Source organism: Perna viridis, chromosome 11, assembly GCF_037379345.1.
Source record: "Perna viridis isolate PV_CMFRI_1.1 ecotype Kerala chromosome 11, ASM3737934v1, whole genome shotgun sequence".
In the NCBI taxonomy this organism is placed as follows: Eukaryota; Metazoa; Mollusca; class Bivalvia; order Mytilida; family Mytilidae; genus Perna; species Perna viridis.
The window spans coordinates 2,786,718-2,799,041 of record NC_142455.1 but is presented as its reverse complement, the minus strand read 5'-3'; the positions used below and the strand labels follow the sequence as shown (position 1 = coordinate 2,799,041).

Below are 12,324 nucleotides of genomic sequence, written 5' to 3'. Positions count from 1 at the left end.
CTACGTTGTGAATTCCGGTAAAGAAAATGAAAATAGAACGAGACTTACATACCATATTAACCTCTCGGATGCCCGCAATTATAAGATACATACAATAAAAGTTTGTATTGTTTTTTATTTTCCTTTTAAAAATAGGAACTTGAAGTAAGTCTAGAAATACGTGTACCCTTACAAAAGCTTGCTCTCTTCATATTCAATCATAAAACGGCCCTTTCTATATTCCTTAATCCTACATTCACCATTTGCCATCTCCAAATCCATATTAATCACCAATGAGTAAACATTAGAAGTCCTTAGGTAAATTATTGTATTGCACATATTTATATTATTATTATTATTATTATTATTATTATTATTGTTGTTGTTGTTATTATTATTATTATTATTATTAACCTTTTCACTCTTTCTACCTGTTCCACTAGATATTTTTAGATATGCCGGGTAGACAGGTGTTGAACCTGATCAGTTTGCACCTGGACAGTTGCTGAAGGCAGATGTTTATGAGTATTTAGTTCGGAAGTTTGGAGGAATTATTGCCAGAGATGCACATTTTCACATCAGGAATGGTATTGACATAGGATACATTTAGTGGGTGTCATGCCCATTAGGGTGATATGAACTCCCAGGTAAAATATTACTTCAAGGTGACCAAACCCCTCCCATTTTTATATTTGAGAATTTTGCGTTGGTTTTCGGTTTGTCAGTTTTTTTTAAATATGGCGCGTACGGTTGTCAAATTTGTATTATTGGCGGTTTTGGGATGTTAGTATTTAGCATATTACACCAATCTTATATAAGCGTCTTAATAACTGGGATTGATTTCATTCTGTTTCAAATGAAAGCTTGTTAGGCTTTGGTGAAACTGAATATAGTTCAAACATATTACTGATGTCAAGGTTTATTTTGCATTTATTTTTCCCCGAATGATAATAATCAACATAATCAATTAAAATATATCTTTTTGGCCAATAGAAGTTTTATTGCTTCATCACTTTATGAGAGATGCTGATTGTCGTGATGAAATAAAAAAAAGAAATTGTCTTTGACTGGTAATATTTCCTTTGAACGTTTTATCCATCTCTTTACAGTAAAACCTTATTTATCTGTATTACTTATTGTAAACGTATGATATATTAAAATATTGTAAACGTATTACTATTTGGAGTGTACTAATTTTCGCAGAGAACAGAAAATTGTAAAAAAGAATACTCTTGAAATTGATTTTTAATAAAATGCAACACTAATCATTTTTTAAACTGCGAAATATGATACCCGGGAGTATATTCCCTTGACAAAATCCTTAAGGATAAGTCACTCCAAAAATTTATATATTCACAGTATTGTTCTAATTTGGGTAAAACAATTAGGTATTTATCATTATGGAATTAATGTGAATGTGGCTTATATAAAAATATTGTTTTACATAAAAGGTCATCCTGTTTTTTGCTAGGTTTTGTCACAACAGATTTCTATGTAAACTAATCATTTATATTTCAACTTTATAATGTTTCCTTATGGAATTCAGGTCAATGGATGGATGTATATGTTGCAGACATAACTGACTGCCTCATCACAGCTAACATGGATACGACATCACCAAGTTTTGAATGTAGCAAAAATAAACTTAATTTACAGACGAAATGCGAAGAAGGAAGGAAGCCTGAAAAAGGTATGATAGCTCTTTAAAATCATGAATTTTATTATGAAGAGGAATTTTTCATCTTTTTCATATTTTCAAATGTCATTAAATGTATGTATTCACAACTACAGAGATTTTTTTCGCAATTTAAGTTTGCTTCGTTTTTTCACTTTGCCTGAATTTTTAGGTTTCCAGAGGCTAAAATTTAATGCAAAAAATATTATCCTCCCACAAAGTATCAACAAGTTAGTGTCTATTTTACTTCATTATTCTTTAATATTGGCAAATAATATATTTGTGATATACTATTGTAATATATTGATTTAATAATGCTGCTATTTGCATTGTCTACTAGCGTCATCAATGCATAGGTTGATTTAGCAATATACAAATTCTACTGTGTTATAAAAAATGACAAAAAAAAGAAGATAAAATTACAACAACAACAACAAAATGGCGCCAATGTTACATTTGTCGATATTTCGAAACTTCCGACAGACTGCAAAATAGGAATCGTAAATTAAGATTTTCTTTTCCTTATATCTTGAGTAGCTTGGGGTTCATGACAAATTACCCATATACTGATAAAGACCACACAAATTCAGATTCAGCAAAAAATATTACTTAATATCATACAGCAGCAATTTTGTTCCACAAAAAATACCATTTATACGTAATTGGTACGTAAAAAGGTTCCTGGTCATATATTATGAATTTACTTTGCATTAGATAGCTATTTAAAATAACAAGAACACTTTATTTTTAACATAGTTTTGATAATACTGAGGTTTTCATTTTCTATACTTACATATGAATTATCCTCATCAATACATCAATTGTTTTTTTTTTGCATGAAAGTTGTATACAGTGTGTTCGGTTAAATCGTAAAAATAACAAACAAAAATAAATAGCAACATAAACAATAACAACACAACGCGCCAATATTTTGCGATATTTCGAAGTTTCCATAATACCTCAAATCGTTAATTACAAATTCATTTTCTTGTGTACTTGAGTATTTGGAGGTTTAGGGGGAAAGAGTAATCAAGGGAACCAGGGTTATAGAGGCAATCAAAATAATGTAATCCAGGGACAAAAACCAGACATGCAAAACGGACATACACAACAAAGAACATAAAGTAACTAAAAACTGGGAGCATGGTGCACCGGTAGGGTAAGCGTCCTCTGCTTTTCTAGAAACAACCTCCGAGTTGCTCATGAAAAGTCAAGTCCGGGGTAGACGAAAGAGGAAAGGAACACTATGAACTGTTGAACAAATAAGTTTTAATGGTGCAGATGGATACACCGCAACGATCCACGAGTTTATGATGACGACCACAAAACTCCTGCAGTGATGACTTCGATCTTGCAGCAACACAACCCTGCTCCAAAAGCCTATTTTTTTAGAATTCTAGCGCGATACAAAAAGCCTGCGTAGTCTCGGCAAGCTCTATGTAATTATTAATGTACTGATATAGACCAGACAACACTGCAGCAACTATAAATGTTCTTACATCGAACCGCAAAAATAAATTGTTCCGCAAATACTACCATTTGCACGATATTGTTTCTTGAAAAGCAGAGGACGCTTACCCTACTGGTGTACCTGGTCCATGCTCCCAGTTTTTAGTGGAGTCCGATTTACTCATTTACTTGTGTTCTTTTGGTGTTTTATGTTCTTTGCTGTGTTTGTCTGTTTTTCATGTCTGGTTTTTGTCCCTGGATTACATTCCTTTGATTTCCGCTAGAATCTTGTTTCCTTGATTACTATTGCTACAAAATAAAGTTCGGATCCTGTTTAATTCTATAAATGCAGTATTGCTATATTGTGTAATATTTCAATGTAAATAAGACACCGGCAAAAGCTCTTCTTTCTTTTCATTGGGCCGATTTACTAATATAGACCACAAAACAATTTTTTACATGAAACCGCAAAAGTTCATTCTGCCAGTTTTTTATTTTTATTTTTATGGAATTCAAAGTCATGTTTCTGCTTTGTCAATTGTAGAAAAAGTCTGCTATGGTATTTACAAGCCTTTGGTCTGTATAGGCTACTTCATTGGTGTGTCTATAGGGGCAGCAGTTACTGTGATCATTTTCCTGTTATTGAAAGTTGGATGTGACGGTGATGTAGAAGGAATCAATTGTACGTATTTCCTCGCTTATACCTAAATTTCTAAAGGAACTATTCGCTGATCTGATAGACAGAAACATCAGTCTAAAGTTACGATAGCCTTAAATCATTCAAAGTTGAATGAAAACCCTTGATGCCTTTCTTCATAGTTCCTTTCCGACCAATCAAACGCGGCATTTCTTACCTTGATCCTTCTGTAAACCGCACGTTTTTGAGCAATCAAAGGCCACAGTACTTACAATGAGACATTATTTCTTGTATTGCACATGGTAGAACCTCTCAATGATAGATTTGGCTTCCCATATCGATAGTTTTTGTTTTGATATGATGCTGCTGCTGAGACGTTACTTTTAGAATCACATTTACAGCTAGTCGAAATTTGCAAATATATATAATTTGTATTTAACAATATTTTAAGGAGATAGACCTGGGGTATGGGAAATAACTCTGGAAATCAGTGATATGTTTGTATCATGTTTAATTTCACCTAATATTTTCAAGTTTTTATTTGATTCAGACTTACCCTAAGTCAACCTCCATAAATTATTAAATGTACATCTAAGTACAATGTACCCTGTATTTCTGAAAGAGTAATCAGGGGAACGAAGGTTATAGCGGTAATCAAAAGAATGTAATCCAGGGACAAAGACCAGACATGGAAAACAGACATACGCAACAAAGAACTAAAATCATACATACAACGTAACAAAAGTAAATGAGCAACTCGGACTCCACTGAAACTGGGAGCATGGACCAGGTGCACAGGTAGGGTAAGCGTCCTCTGCTTTTCTAGAAATACCCGCCGAGTTGCTCATAGAAAGTCAAGTCCGGGGTAGACAAACGAGAAAAGGAAAACTATGAGCCGTTGAATAAATCAGTTTTCATGGTGCTGAAGGATACACCATAACGATCCACGAGTTCATGATGACGACCATAAAACTTCTGTAGTGATGACTTCAATCTTGTAGCAACATAATCCTGTTCCAGAAGCCTATTTGTTAGAGTTCTAGCGCGATACAAAAAGTCTGCGTAGTTTCGGTAAGCTCTGGCATAACGTATAAATTGTGATATGAACACTCTATATGCAGGAGCCAAAAGGATGTTGCCACAGATGAAAGGAAAGTTGACAATTCTGAATGAAAAGTCATCACGTTTGTCGTAAAGTTTGGTCAATAGTTTTCCTTTTCCATCGATTTTTAAGTGTAGGTCAAGATATGAGGCTGACTTCACTGAAAGGCACGTTCAAAACACCAAAGGGTGATAAATTGTCGAATAGGTTTAAGAATTCAGCGGTATCAAATTCTAGAGAAATAAGTTGTAAAATACAGTTTTTTGATAAAAAGAAATCAGTAGTTTATTGTAAAGAACTCATTTCATTGCGATAGAAGATAATGTTCTTGCAGTTTTGTATATAACTTTTATTATGCATTTTAATTCATGTTCTAAATTTCAGCAATGTCGGGAACTCTTACTTCAAACATTTTAACAGATCATGATAACACAGTGGATTGGACTCATGATGTAACCGAACCTCCTAGTTCTAGTCGCCCTTGCAATCTTCAAGGTACATACGATCATGTTTGATGTGAAACTCTCAGTTTTAAATAACTCCTTGTCTGAGTTAAAGCTTTCTGGAAATGGGTTATCTTGCCACGAGATTGAAGTCTTCAACTCAAAGGTTTTTGAAATTATGGATCGTTATTATGTATGCAACTGCATCATGAGAACCTTCTTCATCACTGTCACATTATTTTCCTTTCCTCTTTCGTTTACCATGGACTTGACGTTTTAAGAGGCTGTCCAAGCAAAAACCGCAGTGGATGGTACATGAAAAAATTTGTGTTATATTTTGTTCACCTAATTCATTTCACAAATGAGGCGTTTCTCAAGGTTGAACTTTAGTTTTTGATTAACTGCTACGGTTGAAGAGAAATAAATTACAAACTATTTTCCTAGCCTTCAATTGTCAATTTAAAAACTTCTTTTTGACTTGCATATGATATATACATTACTGTGGGACAAATATTCAGTGGGATAAAATATATCATGTGCCACCCAAATCATAGGATCTGCCTGTTTTTTTCCCCAATCTTTATCTTCAAGGAAGCCGCATGTTACTTACCGTTAACTGTGATATTTTAAACAAACTATCAGAAATAAAAACATGGAAGCTTTCCAAACATAAATCTCATTTTGCATGATTCTTAGCTGCGTGCTACCTATTTTTTTTTTTTTTTTATAAATTAATTGTTTGTACCTGTCAGGTTCTTTATGTATTTACCTCTCATCAAAGTAAAAAGTGACTATAACCTATACAGATGGTAAATTCGCTATTTCAAAGCTTTACTATCTGCCCACTCCTTAAAACAGTTTGAAAAAGTTCAACACAAGCAGATACTCTGACTTTTGGAGCGTATGGAGTGTTCATATCACAACTCATACGTTATGCCAGAGCTGGCCGAAACTATCTAGAACCGCTAGAACTCTAACAAATAGGCTTCTGGAATAGGGTTATGTTGCTACTAGATTGAAGTCATCACTACAGAAGTTTTATGGTCGTCATCATGAACTCGTGGATCGTTATGGTGTATCCTTCAGCACCATGAAAACTGATTTATTCAACGGCTCATAGTTTTCCTTTTCTCGTTTGTCTACCCCGGACTTGACTTTCTATGAGCAACTCGGCGGGTATTTCTAGAAAAGCAGAGGACGCTTACCCTACCTGTGCACCTGGTCCATGCTCCCAGTTTTTAGTGGAGTCCGAGTTGCTCATTTTTTTTGTTACGTTGTATGTATGATTTTAGTTACTTTTTGTTCTTTGTTGCGTATGTCTGTTTTCCATGTCTGGTCTTTGTCCCTGGATTACATTCTTTTGATTAACGCTATAACATTGGTTCCCTTGATTACTCGTTAAAAAATGGTGTGATGACCTATGATTTTTTTTTCTCATCCTGTATAATAGAACCTTTATGCTAGTGATGTGATACGTAGTAAATCAGGAAGCAGGTCTGCAGAAGAGACCAGAATAAATATTAGAAGTCACTTAGTTTGTCTAGGGCGGAGAAGAGAAAATTCCGAATTTCCCATAACAAAAAGGGATATCAGAGAAGGACAATTCCTGGGGAAAAATACAAAAACAAAGTCCTTCAAAAACGTATAAACTGACAAAAACATGCAACAACAAAGCCAAAACCAAAACATTAAAATCGAGAGTAATAACAAAATACAGGAAACAACTATTTATATAAATATAAGGTGCAAAATTCAATCTTATTTCATATATGTGATTATTACAGCATAGAATTCCATTTACACCATATACTATAGTCCCTATCCCAATTCCCCACTTGCGAATTGCCCATTCCGCTAAGAAAAACACCCTTCCCCGTAGAAGATTTCCAATGTATTTGTCTTTATCAAAGATTTACAGTATCAAATTGAATTTAATATTTTTTATTTCTTTAACATTTTATCTGTTTTTAGCCGAATTTATTTTTTTCAACTTTAAATACTTAAGAAACTAATTCCTTTATCCTCCCAATTCAAATCCCTAAACCCATACACTATCCCCATTACCTTTCCCACATATACCATGGAATGGGATGTTCACCTCGTACAAGAACTGTTATTATCTGTCTTATAGTAGTTTGATATTGTAAGTCAAATATTCATATTTCACTGCTGGGTTCACCATTGAAATATAATTTTCTGGTACAATGTTGTCGATAATGCGTAGGAATAAAACAACAAAAAGTCTAGCATATTTTGCTAGATGGTATCACAATCAAAGTCGTATAAATGTGTAAAAATGCTACAGAAACAGAACAGAAATTCTGTATTGTTTAATATACTACATTTTTTTCTAACAACGCTTAATTCTAAAACTAAACATAACAGTTTCTTCCCGTTTTATATCAGGGTTTTGTAGTAATCCACCAGATCCTCCAAAAAATGCTGTCTGTGTATATGGGCAACATTATCATAATATGTATGCTAGATGTACAGCCAATAAAACAAGGGATGATGTCGACCCCTTTGATCACTGTCCTGTTTCTGTATGTACGGCGGACAAAAACAATGTATGGAGTGCTTTCAACATAACCATATCCTGTAAGTGTTGATGTAAATAAGTTTATGTTTATAAATATACTTGTACACAGGCATACATTTTTCATATGATTTTCTCTTGAATCCCTTATGATTTTCACCTGAATTGAGATAAATAAGCATTGTGACAGACTTAACGTAAAGTTCATGTGAATATAGACTTCGCGTGAATTTCATATAATATTTTCACATGAAATTTATGTTAAATGAATTTCAAATGAACATCACATTAATTTGATGTGGAGTTCACATTAGTTTCACGTGAAGCTTGATACGTATGAATTTCATGTAAACAATATTTGCCTGAGTATAAGAAACGTGACAAGAGATAATGTATGCTCCATTATAAAAGGTTTTCCACAGCTTTGCAATCAGTTGTACATGTACAAACAAAGCGATGTTAAGCATCACTTTGTATACAGTGAAACCCAAATAAATCAAACATCCATCTGCGCCATGAAAATTTACTTATTCAACGGGTCATGGTTTTCCTTTCCTCATTTGTCTACCCCAGACTTGACTTTTTAGGAGCAACTCGGCGGGCGTTTCTAGAAAAGTAGAAGACGCTTACCCTACCGGTGCACCATGCTCCCAGTTTTTAGTAGAGTCGAGTTGTTCATTTGCTTTTGTTACTTTGTATGTATGATTTTAGTTACTTTATGTTCTTTGTTATGTATGTCTATTTACAATGTCTGGTCTTTGTCCCTGGATTACATTGATTACCGCTATAACCTTTGTTTCCTTGATTACTCTTCCTATACACTTTAAAATGAGATCATTATAGTGTTGAAATTGTACATACAAATGTGAAGAGCCTATAAATGTCTGATTTTTGCAGATTTTGTGGATTATTCAAGATGTGGGTAAGGCACGTGCCACTGTGTTCAAATTTCAAATAATACTTTTGAATCTAGATGTGGGTAAGGCATGTTCTACTGTGTTCAAATGCCAAAATTATACCTATGAATCAAGATGCTAGTAAGACATGTTCTACTGTGTTCAAATGCCAAATTATACCTATGAATCTATAGGATAATTTTGTTTACACGAAACCCTTATCAAACAAAGTCGATCTCTTTGATAGTGTAGCGGATGGCTAAGGATTTTTCATACTTTAATGGACCTATAGAGTATACAACCATATTGTATGTCATTGAAAAGATAAATCAATGTAGTTTTTGAAAACCTTTCTTATCGAAGTAAAAAAGGTTAAATTATCTGCTGTTTTGCATTTTCTAGGGGAGAGATCAAAGATTAGTCGATGCCAATACATATTTATAGGTATTGTAAATGAAATCGTGCATTGTGGGTATCGAGAGATAGCTATCATGTAAAGATCACGTGCATAGAATTTCAGATACGTGGATTAAAACTTTTTCCGACATAACTTGACTACTTGATCACTCTACAAAAGAGACCCTAAAATTGGTTGCATTTTATTGCATTTTAAATGATTAAGAGATAATAAGACAATAAAAAAATATTACAATTTATTTCTAACAATTCTGAAGGGAATGGAAAATAGAATAAACACAACTTTATCGATTCGATCTTTAATAAGAGCTTTGTAAAATGAAGTCGCAAGTTTTTTACATAATTTATTGAAACTACTATTGTACTAAAAGTGCACAATACAGAATCGTTTTCCGGACAACTTGTCTAATTTCTGGGCTGTTGTAAGAGACACATTTAAACTATCAAAAAAGTACATTACTTTTTGACGGAAATAGTAAGAATTTTATATTTTTTTATACAAACAAAAATATATTTTTTTTCTTCCGCTATCAGAAAAAATAGAATAAGAGTTTCGTAAAGAAAAAGCCTGTGATTAATTTTAAAATACATAAAACATGAATTTTTAGGCTTGTGCGATTTCAAGCTCTTTTTGCAAAGCTTTGATGGTAGATCAAATGGAGGATGTTGTGTTTTTTTTTATTTGTCATTCTGTATAGAATGTTAAGATATACATTATAATATTGTAGGATGTCTTATAATCTCTTATTCATTGCAAATGCACTAAATGCAACCAACCAACCAACAAGGACTGTTTCGTTGAGTAATATAATGGCGTTATATAAATATAATTTAAGTATCTCCCTTTTTACAATGTATTTTTATATGTCAAAACGCCACAAAATGATTTTATTTGTTATTCAGAATCAGTTGCATACACCATAACCAGTCGAAGTTTGTTATTTGGGTTTTGCACTTTTAAGATAAATATTGTACGGATTTATAAAATTTACACTTTTAAGGAGCTATCGTCCTAGATTTGATTTAACTGGGAGATGAATATATGTTGTTCTTTACAACATACAGATCTCTTAACAGAAAGAACGATATTTACGTGGCAATATGGTTTATGTTTACATTGTATATCTTTTATATACAGTTTACATTGATACATGCATAAGAAGTTGATAAGTGTACATGTATTGGACGGAATAGTGTTGCGATACACTCATGAGGAGTTTCTATACACATAAAGATAACTACCCTGGAAAAATATCATTGTAGTTTGTTGTATAATTTAAGATAAATTATTAAGAACAGAATGTGATGAGTTAGTCATCAAAGCTTCATATTTTATGATATTTGGTCTTTTAGCAATTTGTTCTGCAAGGAGGATTTTTCTGTCACTTTCGAACGGTGTGCACTTAAACAAATAATAAAACTGATCCCAGACATCTCAAACAAAACACATAGTTTTCTGCATCTTGCATCACCTATACAACGATTGCTACTTTTATGAATTAAAACTTAAAAGTTTTATAAGTGCTTGTATTTTGACAATTTTTCTGCAGTTTTGCAACCAGTGTGTAGCTGTTTGTTTGTTTGTTTGTTTTTGCAACAAAAATTTCTGTGCCGCTATCATTACAATAATGAAGACTTTTCTTTAAGATTTGTTCAATTTGCTTTCTTAATAGTTGTAATTTCTGCATTTTTATACATAGCGGCAGACTGTTACCGTATCAATTACACTGAAATGGTCACCATTTATCATGGCAAAATTTGCTGCACCAATACTGGACGAAAATGTCAAAGATGGGATACAGATCATCCTCATACGCGGAACCCTGATCACATTCCAAAGAATCTTGAGGACCTTCACAGCAATTATTGTCGTGATCCTGGACCTCCATACGAATATCTGCCCTGGTGTTATACGGAAGACTCAATGATTAGATGGGAATATTGTCATGTACCAATGTGTGCGAATAGTAAATAATTAATGTTTACCATCGAATTTGATCTAATGTACAGTACTTGTATGGGGAAAACTTTCCATTTTATGGTATATGGGGGATGGGGAATGGAGGTAAAAGAATGGGGATGGATTGATGAGCAAAGTGTATAGGGGTTTGGGATTTTAAATACATGGGATTGGAAAATTAGTTTTAGAGGATCTATTAATATGTAAAATGTATTTTATTCAGTTAAAATAATTGTTTATATATTAGAAATAAGAATAGAAGAAAACTATAAAAAAAATTGAATGGTTTAGTAATGTTAATGTTTGATATTTATAAAACATAGCATGGGCACTTTTGCGTGGTGGAGATTTTTCTACGGGCAATGATGAAGGCAAATGGGATGGGAACAATGGGCATTGGGATATGTTATTTGGTGTAAGCTGTAAGTTCAAGCGCTTTATTTGTTTAAAGATACCTAAAAATGAAATAAACCCCACAAAGACTTACTGTACTTCCTTCTGATTGCAGTTTACAATATGAATTTGCTTTTTTTGTTATGTCAACAGGAAAATCGTATCCTGAATTGTTTTATTTAAGTATTTAATATTTTGTTGCCATTACAAATCAGTCGTGTTTCCATGATTAAATGCACTTCACATTTATTGTAATAACTTGAATAGCAGAGGACGTTTATCCTATCGGTGTACCTGGTCCATGCTCCTAGTTTTTAGTGAAGTCCGAGTTGCTAATTTGCTTTTGTTACTTTGTATGTATGATTTAAGTTACTTTATGTTCTTTGGTGTGTATGTCTGTTTTCCATGTCTGGTTTTTGTCCCTGGATTACATTCTTTTGATTACCGCTATAACCTTGGTTCCCTTAATTACTCTTTCAAAGTGGTGTCTCCTTTATTTCTCAAATCTAATCAGAGTCAGCTGAAGGAGGTAGACCTAGAGTAAGAGATACAACTCTGACAAATCATTGAACGTTTATACTCAGCATTTTACATTTATTTCATGTAAGCATCAAAGTAACATGGATTGATGTCATTCTGTTTTAAATGAAAGCTTGAATGGCTTTGATGAAATCGAATATGGTACAACTATACAGTTGATTCAAGAGTTGTGTTCTTTACTCTATGTCTACCTTTTTAATATTTGTGATATTTCAATGGGAGAGCGATTCATAGCAAATACAAAAAGAAAATGTGTGGTTTTATGGTTTTGAGTATCAGAATTATAAGAAACATCCA

At 33.1% G+C, this 12,324-nt stretch overlaps 1 protein-coding gene across 2 annotated transcripts; it reads left to right on the top strand.

Annotated features, from left to right (window-relative positions):
- Window positions 1–439: 439 nt before the first annotated feature.
- LOC148602322 (apolipoprotein(a)-like) lies at window positions 440–11,759 on the top strand. Of its 2 annotated transcripts, none has more exons than XM_088552699.1 (6): window positions 440–626; window positions 1,526–1,669; window positions 3,648–3,785; window positions 5,227–5,337; window positions 7,692–7,883; window positions 10,835–11,759. In XM_088552699.1, exons 2-6 carry the CDS (start codon window positions 1,534–1,536, stop codon window positions 11,107–11,109), a joined length of 852 nt encoding a protein of 283 aa, XP_088408825.1. In that variant the 5' UTR covers window positions 440–626; window positions 1,526–1,533; the 3' UTR covers window positions 11,110–11,759. The 2 variants fall into 2 exon arrangements, with proteins under 2 accessions (XP_088408825.1, XP_088408826.1); XM_088552700.1 differs by lacking the exon at window positions 10,835–11,759 and adding an exon at window positions 9,120–9,355.
- The last annotated feature ends 565 nt before the right edge of the window (window positions 11,760–12,324 follow it).